The sequence below is a fragment of the Vigna radiata genome, chromosome 1 (assembly GCF_000741045.1).
Source record: "Vigna radiata var. radiata cultivar VC1973A chromosome 1, Vradiata_ver6, whole genome shotgun sequence".
NCBI lineage: Eukaryota > Viridiplantae > Streptophyta > Magnoliopsida > Fabales > Fabaceae > Vigna > Vigna radiata.
In genome coordinates, this window is record NC_028351.1 from 11,855,199 (window position 1) to 11,873,306 (window position 18,108).

Here is an 18,108-nt window from a genome sequence, read left to right on the forward strand (position 1 = left end):
TTCAAATTCCTGATAAAGTGAATTCAAGAAAATAGGATCTTGTAACTCATTTAGAACACACTAGAATACAATCAAAGCCCTCAGTCGCATGATAATTTGATGCTCTGATTGATTTAAGAACAAAATTTTAGATGTAAGTTTAATTTAGCATAATTGTGATTATTAAATTCTTAAATAGTAATCAATTTTAATAACTAAAAGGTCTAATAGCCAATTTTGTCCCTACTTTGGTTCAAAAATCTCAATTTTGTTCCTTTTTATAAAAGTGTTTTTAATTGGTCCTAACTTTTAAAATATTGGGTTAGGTTAGTCCCTTCTGTTAAATATAAGAAAACGGAGTTAAGGAGTTGATGATATGACACAACTTAATATTTAGGTGTCAAATATGTCTATGACGTGTTTGTTAATTGGGATTCTTTATTAAAAAACCAGGATTAGGGTTTTATTAAAAAAATTGGATTCTTCAATTTGGGGAAAATTGAAGACAGTAACTATTGCGAAAGAAGAGAGAAAGATTCTCGAACATTAGGGCATGTGTGAAAGAAGAGAGAAACTATCGCGAACACAGACAGAGATCGTATAGTAAGGGAAATTTTTCGTTTGTGCGAAAGAAGAGAGAAATGTTATCGAGTTGGTGGGGTATTACGAAGTCAGCTTTCGAAGGTGCGTTTATAATAGGTTCTGATTTGCGTTTTGTTGCTTTCGCCGTGGTCCCCTCATCTTTTTTGATTTCTGTATGGTGTCCCCCATTATGTGGGCATGTGCTTTGTTTCTGTTGCGGCATTGTTGTTGTGGTCCCCCGTGTGTGGTCCTGTGTTGCACCATTTGCTTTGTTTATTGTGTTAATTGTGCTTTTTCTTTGTTTTAGTTGTTTGCGGTCTGTATAATGTTATGTTTATGTTTTTTTTTATTTTTTAGATAACTTTTGGGTTAAGCATAAATTAACTGTTTGCAATTTATATTATAGATAATATGGCCAACTCAGACATCAAAGTCGTGTTTCATCATGGGGGTAAATTTGAGAATAATGGGACATTTAGATACCACAATGGTCAAACCACAACTTTAAAAATAGACCCTGATCGATGGAGTTATTTTGAAATATTAACTATTCTTAAGGAGATGGGTTATATGAATGTAAAAGAGTTGTGGTATTCATTGGGTCGTGGTCCTGTGTTAAAAGATTGTTTGGAACCTTTATCTGATGACAAAGGTGCTTGTCATGTGGTCAATATTGCTATGTTGAACGGTGAAGCTCACCTTTATGTTATACACATGGTGTGTGAGCCTGAGTATGTTTTGGAGTTGGAGGCAGTGAGTAATGTAGAGCCTGAAGTAGAAGCTGAATTAGAAGTACAAGGTCAGGTAGAAGTTGAGGTTAAGCCAGTGGGTGATGTGGAGGTTGTGGTAGAAGTAGAGACAGAGGCAGTGGGTGATGTACAGGGTGTGGTAGAAGTACAAACAGAGGCAACAGCTGATGGTGTGGAGGCACACGTTCAGGCTGATGTAGAGGGGCAGGCTGATGTAGAGGGGCGGGTAGAAGTAGAGGGTGAGGTAAAGGGGCAGGCTGATGTAGAGGGTGAGGTAGAGGGTGATGTAGAGGGGCAAGCTGATGATGTTAGAAGTTGGAATGAGTCTGAAGAGGATGTATTGTCTAACCATGGAGATGAAGTTGAATTTGATATATTTGAACCTATTAACCAAGTAGAGGTTGTTGGACCTAGGGGTTTATCTGATAGTGATTGGGAATCTGAGACTTTGAACAATGTTGTTGAAAGTGATAACACAGATGATGATAGGGATGGGTATGAGGATTTTGGTGTTTTCTCAATGCCCAAAAGTATGGAACAATATAAATGGGAAGTGGGGACGTACTTCCCTGAAAAAAAAGATTTTACAGAAGCTATAAAGACGTATGGAGTAGAGAATGGTAGGAAATTGAAAGTTTATAAAAATGACAACAGAAAAGTGTGTGTCAAATGTTCTGGAGCAAATGGGAAATGTCCATGGAATGCATATTGTGCATATAAGGGAGCTGAAAAGACATGGCAGCTAAGGAAAATTGTAGACAACCACACATGCAGTAGAGAATTTAACATTCGTTTAATGACTTCAAAATGGTTAAGTAGGAGGTTAGAGAAGACCTTAAAAGAGAATCCCAATATTAATCTGTATAGCCTCCATAACAAAGTTTCTAAGAAGTGGAACATTGGTGTGTCTCGATCTACAACATGTAGGGAAAAAAACAATTGCAATTAAACAAATAGAAGGTGATTTTAAAGAACAATATAAAAGAGTGTATGACTATGCCAATGAGTTACTTCGGTCAAATCTTGGTTCAACTGTCAAAGTTCATGTTGAACCTAATGAGGACACTAGAATATTCAAGAGACTATACGTGTGTTTAAAGGCCTGTAAAGGTAGTTTCGTGTCATGTAGGCCTATTATAGGTTTGGATGGTTGTTTCTTAAAAGGAAAATATGGAGGTGAGTTGTTAACTGCAGTTGCAAGAGATGGGAATGACCAAATGTGTCCATTGGCATATGCTATTGTGAGGGTGGAGAATAAGGACAGTTGGGGATGGTTTTTACAGTTGCTCATTGATGATCTTGGTGGTGTGGAGCTTTCTTCAAAAATTACATATGTTTTCAGATCAACAAAAAGTGAATAACTTGTATACCTTTATGTTTTTAACTTGATATATCTTTATCTGTTTTATTTTAACTTGTATACCTTTATGTTTTATTTTAACTTGTATACCTTTATTTTAACTTTTACCTTTATTAAACCTAACTAAAAATATATTTAGTGATTAACTCAAAATTTAATTTTTCAATTAAAGATTAATTTTCTTGATGATCAAAATTTTAATAGTTAATGATAATAATCAATTTAGAAACCAATTTATAATAAAAATTATTTTAATTATAAATTTAGATAGTAATTTAATTTTTTGAAACCATTTTAATTATTAATAAATTTTAGTTCATAAATTTATCATTATAGTCATTAATTATTTTTTATCACTAAAATTAGTTATTATTTAAAAAAAAATTATAAATAAAATTTTTCACAATTCAAAACTTTGACACTGTGCAAATCTATTATGATGTACAGTATGATATCAAACAATAGTCATAGGTCATTTTTTATCCGTTATAAAAAACCATTTTTCCACATAGGTGAGTTGATATATTCAGTCATTTAGGCATAAAATCTTTTCATATACGTTCTTTTTATAGTAATATAAAACAAGAAAAGATTCATTAAATATGATAAAAGGGCTTCTAATATATTTTCAATTTTATATTCATTTAGATATAAAAATTAATTATGAAGAAAAAAAATTGTGGAATGTGTTTTTCTTATATTTTCTTTCACATTAATTTAAATTTCAAATAAAATAATATAAAAAGGTTAAAATTTTTAATTTATTCAATTTCTAAGTGTAAAAGTTGGCATGTTCTTAACAAGTAAATTAAGTTGAGCAAACTAAAAAAAGGAAGATGCAAGCTTTTCAAATATGGTGACTATAATTTTACCTTAAAAAGAAAATGACGATGATCACTAATACTAGGTCACGCATTTTCAAATATGGGTTTTTCAGGAATTCTTCGTTACCTTTTCTATAGCAATAATTTTTTTTAACCTTAAACACATGTCTTCAAATTTTGTATTAACGTCTTAATTATTAAATAAACACACAAATATTATTGTATTATGTCGTTTACACACGAGAAAGAGTGATGTTTTGAAAAAAAAATAAAATGTGACGATGTTACTTATGTCGTTATTATACACTTTTATTTAAGTAATTTAAAATTTAATTATCATGTATATTAATTTTAAATTTAATATATTTTTAATACATATTTATTTACATTATTTATTTATTTTATATTTTTTCCTTTTAAACATCATATATTATTTTAAATATTTAGAGTTTTAGCTTTAAAGTTATCATATAAATAAAGAATATAGTTTATAAGAGAATAAAGAAGTTGGAAAAATACATACAAATTTTTAAAGATATAAGATACTATATTAAATTTCTTTTACATTAAAAAAATACATGAGTTTTTGCATATTCTATTCTTTTACAATAAAAGTAATGAATATAATTAAAAAATGAATTAAATATATTTTTATCTCTTAACTTTGAATAAAAATTGAAATTAATTCTTTTCAAAATTTTAGTTTAATTTAATCTCCCAATTTTTTTAAACCATGAAGCTAATTCTTTTAACTAAATTTTTATTAAATTTATTGATGTTTTAAAAAAATTGAATTTAGTAATCGCTATTTTGACATATTTTATATTAAGCTGCCAGTTTTTTTTTTCTTTTGTTATTTTTTCATTATAATGATAGTTTCTTAAATAGTTTTAAATATTTATAACAATCAAATATATTTTAAATATTTTATATAAAACTGATATGTTTCCCTTTTTTATTTTTTCATTATATTTATAGTTTCTTAAATAGTTTTAAATATTTAAAGCAACCAAATATATTTTAAATATTTTATATAAAACTGACTGATTTTTTTTCCATTATAATTATAGTTTCTTAAATAATTTTAAATCTTTACAGCAACCAAATATATTTTAAATATTTTATATAAAACTAACGGATTTTTTTTCTATTTTTATTTTTTTCATTATAATTATTGATTTTTAACTAATTTTAAATATTTATAACATTCAAATGTATTTTTTTAAAAGTTAAAGAAATATTTATAATTACCATTTGCATCGTATCTATTCTTATGGGAGTAAACTGTATATAGTAGGGTTGATCTCACAGGACTTTGAAAGGAAGACGGGAATGGCGGGAATACTTCCTCCTGAACTGATACTGGAAATTCTGTCATGGCTTCCTGTGACGAGTCTGATGCGATTCAGGTGCGTTTCAAAAACATGGAAATTTTTTATATCCAATCCTTACTTGGTGAAATTGCACTTTGAGAAATCCTCTAGAAACCCACAAATCCTCTTAATGGCGACACAGAGATACAATCCATGTTTCTTGGCTCGATTATGCTCTTTACCATGTTTAATCCAAAACCCTGCACCCTCTTCTTGTGGTCGTACCTTCCGCTGTCCCAAACCTTATGAATATTTATTCGGTTCTTGCAATGGTTTGCTTTCTCTACATAACTCTCTTTCCACAAAAAAGTATGAAGAGCACTGGGTCCGCTTTTGGAACCCTGCCACCAATATTTGGTCCAGACCTTCACCAAGATTGCGTCTCAATTTGCGCATTTACGATCCAGATGAAATTGATTTTGGGTTTGCGTACGATGATCGAAGAGACAATTACATGGTGGTTGCAATAGTTTTGGATAGGAGTATAGGTAAAAGGAGTGTGTGGGTTTACTGTATGGGTGACGTACGTTGGAGACGTTCAGTGACCTCTCCGATTTTTTTTCTCACTCGTGACGGTAATGGATACTCTCTGGATGGCACTGTTAACTGGATAGGATTTTTTTCTAAAAAACAGTCAAAAAAAATTATTTTTTCGTATGATCTAAATAATGATACTTGCAGATGTTTGTCGTCGCCTGAACTCGACCCAAAATATACTGATTTTAAATCTATGGGAATTTTGAATGATTGTCTTTGTGTTCTTTTAGAAATAGAAAGCACAATCATTGCTCTATTTGCATTGAAGGACGTTCGAGACGAAAGATCTTGGAGTTGGTTGCTGAATGTAAGTTATGAAACTCTGAATATCTCTCCTTATTTGCATCAGTTGCAGATTTTGGGCATGTTGGGTGATCTTCTGTTGCTCTCATATACATATTTGGATGCTTCCAATATCATCATTACCTTTAATTTCAAGGAAAATAAAGTAGAACATACTCAAACTTACTACAGGAAGTTTATCTTCTCGTGTAACTATGTTCCAAGCTTGATTTTGTCTGTTTGAGACATTTATTTACTTTAAATTAAGGTAGTGGTTTCAGATCTTTTTCAAAGGTATGGAGATAATTTTGGTATTTTCTTAGTTTGATTTGTTAGATGATTTTTTCACTATTAATAAAATTTTGTTTCTGCATTGATTTTGGATGCAAAAATTATAAACCTTTATGTACATTGTCAAAATTGTTTCCAGTGAGCTAGAATTTTCTGTCTTATTTGTGTAAATGGAGAAGAAAAGTAGAATGGTGAAGATGAAAATGAAGATTATTAAGTGTTTAAAAAGGCTACATGTTTTTGTTAATTATTCTTACTAAACCCATGTTTTGTCGCTAATATGATATGCTTCAACTCTCCTTTGTAATTTATCTTTTGATTTTATCTAACCAATGTCCTTAATGCATTTCTTGAATTCTATATATTTTTTAATTTTCACTATGATTGACTTTATTTTGATTTTCTATGTAACCATTATTTTCTTAACCTTTTTGTTTATTATAAACACAGCATATAGCGTTACCACTGCTAAGAAATTAGTCCTATTCATCTCTCATTTTTCATTTGTTTGTATTAGTTAATTTTTAGATAGATAGATTGGATACTACTTTAATATATACGATATAAAAATAGAATTATAACATTTTAATAATTTTCATAAATTGAATTCTTTTAGAGAAAATAAGATCTTGTAACTCATTTAGTCGCTTGTAACTCATTTAGTCGCATGATAATTGATGCTCTCATCGATTTAAGAACAAAATTTTAGATGCAAGTTTAATTTAGCATAATTGTGATTATTATTTCACTATAAGAAATTTTTTAATTAATAGTCAATTTTAATAACTAAAAATATATTTAGAGATTAACTTAAAATTTAATTTTTCAATTAAAGATTAATTCTTTTGATGATCAAAACTTTAATAATTAATTTAGAAACTAATTTATAATAAAAACTATTTTAATTATAAATTTAGATAGTAATTTTAATTTTGTGAAACTATTTTTATTATTAATAATTTTTAGTTTATAAATTTATCATCATAGTCATTATTTTTTTTATCACTAAAATTAGAGTTATTAATCTTTCACAAAGACTATACTATTTGAGTCATTATTTTAATAGGAGTTTGATTACTCCTATTTTACAATAAATATCAACCACTCTTGGTGTATAAACATTAATCAACTGACTATACTATTTGAGTTCATTAAACTAAACAATCAAAAATATTTTAATTCTCTTCAAAATATACAAACACAACAAAAGATGTTTAGAAAATAAATACCGATTCAAATGAATAAAATCAATATAGTAAAATCTGAACTTGTAAAAGCTTTAAACGTTTGAAAGTTAGAGAGATTAAGACAAGGTATGATTGAAAGATAGTTGTTTGTCATCATCTTCTTCACTTAAAAGGTCTTCCTTATAGACAGAAGAGGAATAAACATACAGTATATGCAGCTGGGTATTTTTAATAGTATAATATTTAGATAAATATTAAGCTCAAACAATCATAGATAAGGGAGAGAATTTGGAGATAAGTAAATAAATATTTATTATAAGACAAAGGTATGGTAAAGCTTTACAACGACTAGTAGTATCCATAACAGATATATTAAAGAACTGCAAGTTTATTTTGATCAAAAGCGCACTTGAAGTGCCCTTGTTTGCAAAATTATATTTATTTATTTATTTATTTATTTATTATCTGGTACGAGGAATTAAGTTGATCAGGGATCATCATAACTACGTGGCATCAAGTGCGTCTGCACCTTTCTACGGCAATTGGGCTGGTTGAATGTTCCATATCTCTCGAGCATATTCATGAATCGTACGGTCACTGCTAAACTTGTATGAGCCTGCTGTGTTCAATATTGACATTCTTGTCCATTTCTGCATCCACATCATTACAAAAGTTAATGTTAAAAGTAACATTTAATAGCAAATACGAAGAAAGTCTACTCAAACTTACTTTTTGGTCTCTATATGCTTCATCAACCTTCTCTTGGCATTCTATGTAGCTGGGGAAGTCCTTGCCCACAAGGAAATAATCTGCTCGACCAAAACCTTCATTTCCCTCTAAGGATCCAATCAATTCGTCATAGTTGTAAGATCCAAAAACACCACTTCTGACAAATTCTTTGACCTCTTCAAATCGTGGATCCGCGACGAACTGAATTGAATAAAACATAGCAGAGGTTAACATTCAATTATCTAAGTTTTTAAGAAACCCAAGACGACATTTCCTCATACAACTATCTTTGTTCAAAATTCTTGTAACCTTATTATGAATTTCTTTAAGCAAATTATTAGCATTTGAAACTAACATACAGTGGAATACTTGTTGTATGTGGGTATGGTCCAAACAGCTTGGTATTAACTATGTTCTATAGTAATTAAAATGTACAACAAGGGTCTTAAGACAAACCTTTCCCTCTGCTCTTTCTTTCCTCAGCCCAGCAATTTCATGAGCCTCGGCACCAAAGAGGAAGAAGTTATCTGCACCAACCTCTTCCCTAATTTCAACGTTGGCCCCATCTAAAGTTCCAATCAATATGCAGCCATTCATTGCAAATTTCATGTTGCTGGTTCCACTTGCTTCCATTCCAGCAGTACTACACGAGAGAAACAAGGAACACAGATTAGTGTATATCTGTTTGATCTGTATCCTATTATACAATGCACATTGAATGCCAAGCTCGCTCTCACATGTCATTGGTGCTCAGTATGACTGAATGGATTTCCAAACATAGTATTAATTTGCAAAGTTGCATTGCAAGCAATAACACATAGATCAATGATACCTTGGTTATGAAGAGGAGTTGGAGAGGTGACAATCATACAGTTGATCATTTGGCCATGAAGACTTACATTACATTTCAAGAACCAATCAGCCGGAATGTTTAAGCTGTTAGCGGCAAGTACATGAATGATTGTAACATATTGGATAAACATTTTACCAAAATTAAAATGGTTTCCCTAGTACCAAATACAGATTTCCATTCACAATTTAACGTACGACTACGTCCTCTTCTTTACGTACTGGAAAAGGACTTTTCAAGGTCAATAAATCAGTTCTTGATTGTCAAGAAGATTTTCCAAGTCGTCCTCGTCATACAAACCTGTAAACTCAATCTAGCCTTATAGGTTCAATTTTATTCAGAACACTAATTTAAAACAAGTTTAGCTTCTTAATTTTGTATTATTCTCTCTATTAGAGCAATCTTAGTTTTGTTGCCTGAGATTTTAGATGCTAATCTCAATCTATACAGGAAGGCTGTCAGGAAATGGCCAGTACTTCTCCGACACGTTCCCATTAAACACCAGTAATTCAAGGGATGAAGCTTTGTACATTGAGATTCTACAGCATCTTGCTTTCACATTGTGAAGATGCCATATATGTCAAGATAGACATTATTGATAGAATCAAATAGCAATTGGGAAAAGATATAGGGATTCCAAAAAAGATTACAGAAAAGACACAAATTTTTATTGAGATCATTTCTCCATATCAACATGACCCAGGAGAAAATGATGTACATCCTAGTTAGGTTGTTAAAACTGTATTTGTATCCGCATCCTTATTTCTATTCTTCTGTCTTCTCACATAAACTTTCCTAATTAGATCTTGCATCAACTATCGATATCAGAGTTTTCTTGATATTTCCTACAAATCTAGGTTGCATATGTAATATATGTCAGGACTCAACAGAAACACCTTTCACAAATTTTTAAGTATTTTCTTCTACAGATGTTAAATTTTCCATGCACAAATATAAATAGCAAAAGTATTTTAATGAGAAATATGTAGTTTTACATATGAATATTAGATGATTTGATGTAATTGACGCAATTTTCTAATCAAGGCTATTCATATCAAAGTTTAAACTGTTGACATTAGTACAATTTCAACTATACCTGTAGTACATTTAGATCACCATTTATGTGAAATATAACTACCTGATATGTTGCGACAATTCACTTGCCGGAATAAGCATCTCAGCAACACTGACATTGTAATCAGGGACAAAAATAACCTGATTAAAAAAACAGAAACACACAAATTAACAATATCTGTATCCATTTTTCAAAAATCTGATACTGAAAACATTTAGGAAGTTAACAAAGTATTCTTGAATTCTAGAAGTTTTGTCTAGTAAGAAAGGAAATAAACTGACATTGTAATCAGAGACAAACTAATCTCAATAAAAAAATAAACACACAAATTAACAATATCTTTAAACATCCATTTGCAAAACTGATACTGAAAACATGTAGGAAATTAACAAAGTATCCAAGAATTCTAGAAGTTTTGTCTAGTAAGAAAGGAAATAATAACCAACTAACAAAGTATGAGGCTTTAAAGAAATTTGGTAAGCCATTCGTTTCAAATGACTCCCCTCTGAGAAAATTAAATGATCTCTATAAATTAAATGAAACAAACAGAGCAATGTCTTCTTTATATTTAGCAAATTAGAAAACTGATACGATGAAAATTCTTATTTTTGGATAGCCCAAAATTCAAAGCAAGTTAATATAATATGGATATCCGTACACAGCAACAGCGGGATGACCATGGACCCTATCCCATTAAAATAACTGGCCAGTTTCACAATTTAGTCTATTAAAGGACTAAATAGTCACAATTTAGTATCTATAACTGATTAAATTGTGAAAATGGAGACTAAATAATTAGAATGGGGGAGTGATGGAAACTCTAATTCCACCACTGTATAAAGGGGATTCTAAATAATCTTACTTATTGTGAATTACCCTTTCGATATGAAACTTCCAACTGTTATTATACAAACAAAATTATTCACTAAGAGAAATGCATCCAAGGGTGGAAATTTGATGATTTAATAGTCAAGAAAAGTGTGTTTTCTGCCTTTTCCTTCAAGGTTAGGTTGGTTTTTTCTTTTATATTTGCATAGGAGAATGTTTTACCGTAAGGCATTGCACAATTATATTTCTAAAGGGATGTTCATGCCAAACTATACTATTAAATCTTTCTATACAAAAGGCTCACTGATTTCAAATTATAAACTTAGCTTATTGCTAATAAAAGTCAAATATAGAACCTAAAAAAGATCCTGATCTCAAGTACTGTTAAAGGAATAATGATTCACATCTTTATTTTCAAGAATATGCCTAAGAACTGTAGGACAAAACATAAAACAACAAGTGAAAAAGAAATAGTTGTGCTCATGGGGGTACCTTCAGTAGATCTCCTATTTCAGGATCATGATTAACGGTTTCCCCAACATCTGTAATAAACTTCACAATTCTCTTGGCTTGCACATACGTAGCAAATGCTTTCCCCCCAAATATACAAACTCTAGGAACAAAATTTTCTTTCCTTTCAACAGGACTCGTTTCTTTCATCTTCTTGTATCGGTAAACAATTCCAAGTATGTTCAATAGTTGTCGCTTATATTCATGGATTCTCTTAACCTAAACCAAAGTAATAAACCAGCATTGAACAGTTTAGCAAAACTATATAGTGAAAAAACTGGTGGAATGGGTAGAAATTGAATTCACAAGTAACTAAATTGTCAGCAGAACAAAAATCGATGTTTAAAAGTAACATTATCAGGGAGGGAAATGAGAATAGGACATGCAGGCTATCAATGACCTACAGCCTGGCCTAATTTCGGCCTGTGTTAACCTAGACCATACATCAAACAAGGCAAACTTGAGCATTTTGAGCAAGGGTTCATGTACATTACTTATGGTACTTTGTACACTATATAGGCAAAACAGAATAATTATTTTTCTAATAATCTGCCTTGATTGATAACTAAATTACAGTAATCACAATATGACCAATGACCAACTAGAGACCGTTACAACATTTTACACTTTCCATTCTATAGTTAAAACTTAGAGCCCAATCAAAACTGGAGTAAAAGAAAAAGAAGAAAATAACCAATCTAAAGGTATCATCTACCTGGATGTCAAACATTGCATCAGGACTGACAAAATACCCTGTTTTTTCTCTGATAAATGCCGCAACTTTAACTTTGTTACTCCTCTTTGCTTCCCTCCACTGCAGTTGTAGATCCTCATTCTCTACAAACTAGTAATGAATGATACCAGTACGATCAGGTTTAATAACAGGAACTTGGAAACTAGGTTTAAAGAATCAAGTGATGCTTTTGACATACAATTGAAACACAACTTAACGCTTAATGCTAATTAACCAATTTCGGAAAATATCCATAAATTGCAATCAAAATACCATATTGATTCCTTTAAGATCAAGAAGCAGGAGCATACCAAACTTACAATTTAGTTAATTGGAATTAAGCTAATCCTGTAATCCATACGAATTCAGATTTAAAAACTCAACAAACCAGATAATTCATCCTGAATACAAGACATGGTTTATTCCATTGAAAAAAGAAATTGAAGGAGATCAGCAAATGCAAGAAAATTACATTTTATAGCTCAGGTAGAAGCAATCAATCATTGTTTATAGATGGTTCTTTGGGGATAACTTTATAACTAATTATAAAATTTCAAAATTTGACACCATTTGTTTCCAAGAAGCATTAGGCAATGTGGTAGTATAAGAAGTGCAGCCAAAACTCGACGTTCATAAAAAGGAAATAAACATTGAAAAAAAAGGGAAAAAGCAAAGCCATGAAGAAAAAATTCAAGACTAGGATAAGATTAATAAGGCAAATAATGGTAACAACCTTCCGTAGGTCGGCCAATTTCTCTGTATTTAGGACCCAATCCTCTGTACCTATCCACTCGGTTATTATTTTACTCAGAAGCGGATTGCAAAACTTGATCCATCTCCTTGGTGTCACACCATTTGTTTTGTTTTGAAATTTCTCAGGCCACAACTACAAAGAATATGGTAGAGGTCAATTATATACAAAATTTTCTTAGATCTTATCATAATCTAAGAGAACATAAAAAGATGAAGTTCTATTAAAGGTCCAGTTATTAAATACATATTTTTAGAAGTGTTAGAAGTTTATTTCAGCTTTTAATAGCAGTATGCATGGAGCAATCACTTTGAAACAGAACAAATGTGGAAATATCCATATTTTTTTATAGTGCTATTATGCCCATTGGGCAAGACTGAGTTGTTTCCTCCCACTGGTCATAGATGATAAGAGTTGACTGTTAAGAGCTATTTGGTGATTTCAAATACGAAAAAGCTAACAAATTGCAGATACGTATTTAGAAACATAACTCAGCTATGGAGTTCGTCATACTGACAGACCAAGGAAAACTTTACCTTATAAAACGCATTGAAAACTTCATCTTTTACAATTTCACTATGTATCTCTGCAACCCCATTCACTGCATGACCACCCACAACACACAGATTTGCCATACGAACTTTTGGTGGTTCTGGTATCGGCACAGGCAACTCTTCTTTCTCATCCTCGATGGAACTTTCATCTGTTCCCTTCTTTTTAGCAATGGTTCCTTCCACTTCATCATTATCATCATCTTTATTTTCTTCATCATCTTTCTTTTCTTCTTCTTCTACTTGTTCAGAACTTTGCAGCTCCTCACTAGGAATATCAGTGGTCTCTTTGGACTTAACCAGTACATCTGCAAATTCTTCAGGCAATTCAACATTTTCTAGTATTCTCATTTCCTTCAATTTATTCTCCAGCAAGTCCGAATCTGCAGTGCCATATTCTGCCAATATGGTCCGAATTAGCTGCAAAGCAGGAATATCATCAACAACTAATGCCTGTACCCTGAAAAAAAAAAACATTTATGCATGTATTTCACTATTACCTCCTCATCAATCATTTCTATTATCTCAATATGGCGTGGAAGCAGTTTCTGCATAAGATCCAAGCTCCATTTCTCTAATGCCTCAGGAAGAACAGTATGGTTTGTATATGCTACAGACCTGGATCACAGTGGCAGATAGTAGATATTCAGTCAACCAACTCAGATCATGCATTAACAGATGATAAAAGATTACCAGACACCTATCCATCCCACAAAAACTAAAATAAATGTATAATACCTTTGTGTAATATTCCAAGCATCTTTCCAACTTAAACCCTTTACATCTATTAAGATTCTCATCAGCTCTGGGATGCACAAGGTTGGATGTGTATCATTCATCTGCACTGCAACCTTTTCAGGGAACTCTTCCCAATTCACATTTGCTCCTGATCTTCTCTCAAAACAAGCAATTATATCTTGAAGAGAAGCAGAACACAAAGTATATTGTTGCTTGAGACGAAGGATCTTGCCCTCTATTGATTCATCCCCAGGGTAGAGTATATAACATATCTGCATTTGAAAACAACCAAACAAACATATATAATGTCCTTTTATTGACTTGCACTCAGACTGTAACAAAATTGAAATTAACTGGAAAGCCTAAATATTATCAAAAAGTAACTCGAATTTTCTACAACATTTACACAGGACTAAGAGTCCAAACTCATATAGGTTAATAAATATACAGAAAAAGAGAGAAACTGTAAGATTGTACTACTGAATTTTAGAATGGTTATAAAAAAGGACTCTAAACTTCTGCACAAGTAGTACTTATACAGCAGAAGGTATAGCTACATGAGCTGACATCTGGGACCCTTAGGACAACTGTCAGATAACAGAATAAATCTAAACAAAAAGCTAAAGAGAATTGATATTCACTTATATTCTCCCATATAGGTCACTATAAAAGACACTCCAAAGAAAAAATATGAAAAAAACACATTACAATCAAATGGATGGAGAGTACAGGAATGGTTTTTATAATGCTTATTTTCTGCAATACTGATTCTAACACCGCTATTTAATTGGTTCCTTTTTTAGAATGTGAATTAAAACTCAACTTTACAAATGAGTTGTGAGGTGAGAACTATTCCTTCAGTCTCCAGCCAATGTGAGACTTAAGTTTTAACTGGATCGTGAGGTGACAGTTGTCCCTCTCTTAAATATTTTTTGCAAACTCTGTCCCTAGTCAATGAAGACCTTGGGTTTTTCCAAATACATTTCAATAGATTCATATATCTCTTGCTGCTTATAAAGGACTTGACACTAGCTATGTCATCTAAACCTTTTCAGCATTAGCTAGAGCCTCAGATGCTTCAGTGTGTCTTCCAGCATTAAAAGCATGTAAATCAAAATCTTCTGATGCAGCTTTTGTAGACCAAAGTCTCAAGTTGATTGTAGTCTTAGTTTTATATCCTGGTATGGGAACATCATGTGCAACAGCTTTTATATCTTCTCCTCCAATCCAATGTTTTTTACCATCTGACCCAGATACAACCTTGCCATAGAACTTTATAGGATATGAAACATCATTTCTAACAATCTCCCAGGGACTGCCCATCTGTTAGACGATGTCACAAACAAAGATAGAAATATTAACAGAACTGAAAAACATAGTACAAACATTATACTTTTAATTTTTATGTACATGCCATTTCTCACTTGTCAACAAATAATGAAACATACCTCAAGCCAATCTTCGGCAACTTCCTCCTGCCCCTCTTTGGTTATTCGTTGTTTAAATAAACCATACTTATATCTCAATCCATAACCCCAAGCTGGATAGTTCAAGGTTGCCAAAGAGTCCAAGAAACATGAAGCAAGACGCCCAAGACCACCATTTCCAAGTGCAGCATCTGGCTCCTATCAATAGCCAAACAAAATGAATTACTCATCTATAATAAGTTGCAATCAAATATTAATTTTGATTAAATTACTCCTGTTGCTGTAGTTGCTCAGTAAAATAAAAAGATTTGTCAGTTTGCATTTTCACGGGGGGAAATGTAGATAAAGGAACTTATTAAGAATAAGACCCATATCAATTGACTTTCTCCATTGCAAATATGTTATTGGAACAACATTTGTTTTAAAAAGTGCATCAATTTCTTTACCTAAAGAGGTTATTTCATGTTGACTTAAGAATTTCTGGTTATATAAACAAGTAACTTTAAGAGAGCACTAAAACACTTGACATTTTAGAAAAAAATGGGAAAGAAGAGGTACAGTAGGGAATTTCAGACCTGGTATGCCACATTTTCTAATGTATACCCAAGCTTGCTCAAAGCCTCAGCATAAGCACCAGTTAACTCTAGATTGCCTATTGCATTTAGTAATGCTCTACCCTGCAAGATAGAATAACAAATGGAAACAAACATTTACACGCCAGAAATGTTCCAAATTATTCAAATAATTATGGTAGCACCAACCTGCAAAAATTCCATCGAAAGGTAATATGCCTGCTTAACATTCAGCCTCTCGTAGTAATCATAGGTAGCATTCCAGTTTATAATGAGAGCATCGCGAACACTTTGTGCAGTTGCAGAAAAGGCCTGTGGTAGATCAAAATTATGTGGAGAAAACAATGGAGTGAACTCTGCATGGTATTTAATACTCGAGGCAATAGATGAAGCATCTGGCGTCAAGGAGCTGAGAGATGTAGTGGCTTCTAAAAGAAACAATAAATAATCAAACACATAAGACTAATCAGGTCATAATGAAGCTGTTGGGCAAAAGATAACTGCTGGTAACTTATCAAAAAGTCAAGACCTGTGAATAGTTTGTCAAAGAGCCCATCCTTATCCTACCCCAAAAGAGAATATAACAAAATATTAATGAGCTTTGGATACTGTTTAGTAACTACATGTTTGGATGGACAGAAAGAAAATAATTAGTTTTTCTTTAATTGAAAATTTCTAGATTTTGGTCAAAAGAAAATTCTAGAAACAGAATTAGCTATGCAAGCTTTGCCTTGATTTCAAATTTGAAAATTTTCTTTCCTCTTTTGTTTTCATCCATTTCATCAAAAACAATAGGATAGTGAGGGAACCCTGGTATGCATCTCCAAAATAGACAATGTATTTCCGTATCAACAAAAAAAAAATGATCCCAATCTATAAACTCCTTAACAACGACTCAAAGCAGTCATAATAGCCAGCTTAATATTATTTTCAACCATTATACCCACAAATAAGGGAGTGGGGGAGTAAAAAACATATCACAAGAAATAAATTAAACCCAAAAATCACTTTTTCAGTTGTTAAATCAAAACGAATTTAATGCATCCATTGTAGAAAATTGAGATATCATTCATGCTAACAAGGTACCTCAGGAGCATGCACATTATATCACACACATCAAATAAGAGGGCAGTTTCTATTTGAGGATGAACAGTCATTTTTAGATATTACATAAATGATAAAAATTAAAACGTAAAAGTGAAGAAACTTTTTAAAGTGATCACGAGAATTTTTAATAGCTTTTAGTCCTGACTATATCTGTAAGATTGTATGGTCACAATTTACTCTTCTCACTCTTAAAAAATCAATACAGTTTTCTCAGTTTACACACCCACTTCCACTTATTTTCTAGAAAGTGTATTTTAACAATCTATATTTTTGGGAATATTTTAAGAAATACTAGTTGTAAATATTTTAACACTTCACCTTTATTACAAAAAATAAGTGGCATTATCTTAACACTCGCAGTACTATTTTCTTCCACTTTTTTCATAGTATTTTCACAAGAGCTATATTTTACCAACATGTGTGTGTGAATAAAAGACTTCAGACCTTGTTGCTGAGACACGGGATCGTGTAGTGTCTTCCTGGCCTCGCTTCCGGAGACGCACTTCACAGAGAAAGAGCTCCGCCTCCGGATGAAGCTCAAGTTGGCGCTCCTTCCAATAAACCTAAGCCTCGATTTGGCGGAGGATCTTGCGGAGACGGTTAAGAATCCGGCGAGGGAGTTACGACGGGGAAACGCCTCAGCACCGGTGGAAGTAGCGGAGAACCGCATTGCGGTGGAAGCCATTGCGAATCCCAAATCGCAATCTCTCTTCTCCGGAGATCAATAATCGCAGAGAGAGAGAAGTTTGTTTGTTTCTTTTCTTGCTCACGAGCTCGGTAGTGTGAGTTTGTGAGTGAGGGTGTTGTGTGATTATAAGAGAAATGGAGGTGTTGCTGTATGTACGGCGTGTCGAGATACGATATGACCGATAAGTAATCGAATCACGAGCTTCTCACTCCTTCGCACTATTTTATTCTCTGTCGCTAACCTCACCGAATATCCTCTGCAACTGCTCTGTTGGCGCTCTATCGGATTTCCACGTAGTTATTTTCCTTTCCACCTTAACCTTCCTTCTTTGTCGTCACCAAATTTCATATTGCAGTTTTATTAATATAAAATATTAAAATAATCA

At 32.1% G+C, this 18,108-nt stretch overlaps 2 protein-coding genes across 5 annotated transcripts; one reads left to right on the forward strand and one right to left on the reverse strand.

Moving 5' to 3' along the window:
- The first annotated feature begins 4,803 nt into the window (after positions 1-4,803).
- Positions 4,804-5,983, forward strand: LOC106768631 (F-box/kelch-repeat protein At3g23880-like). Of its 2 annotated transcripts, none has more exons than XM_022778453.1 (2): positions 4,804-5,442; positions 5,635-5,983. In XM_022778453.1, exons 1-2 carry the CDS (start codon positions 4,827-4,829, stop codon positions 5,928-5,930), a joined length of 912 nt encoding a protein of 303 aa, XP_022634174.1. In that variant the 5' UTR covers positions 4,804-4,826; the 3' UTR covers positions 5,931-5,983. The 2 variants fall into 2 exon arrangements, with proteins under 2 accessions (XP_022634174.1, XP_022634176.1); XM_022778455.1 differs by having other exon boundaries at positions 4,804-4,903; positions 5,549-5,983.
- Positions 5,984-7,457: 1,474 nt separating this feature from the next.
- On the reverse strand, positions 7,458-17,890 carry LOC106770459 (alpha-1,4 glucan phosphorylase L isozyme, chloroplastic/amyloplastic-like). Of its 3 annotated transcripts, none has more exons than XM_022786495.1 (15): positions 17,480-17,890; positions 16,118-16,356; positions 15,932-16,033; positions 15,378-15,554; positions 14,977-15,252; positions 13,930-14,201; positions 13,692-13,809; positions 13,177-13,611; positions 12,623-12,775; positions 11,872-12,000; positions 11,139-11,375; positions 9,882-9,958; positions 8,350-8,536; positions 7,890-8,094; positions 7,458-7,814 (listed from the first exon to the last, which is right to left on the reverse strand). In XM_022786495.1, the coding sequence occupies exons 1-15, from the start codon at positions 17,718-17,720 to the stop codon at positions 7,765-7,767; spliced, it is 2,898 nt and encodes a 965-aa protein (XP_022642216.1). In that variant the 5' UTR covers positions 17,721-17,890; the 3' UTR covers positions 7,458-7,764.
- Between the last annotated feature and the right edge of the window lie 218 nt (positions 17,891-18,108).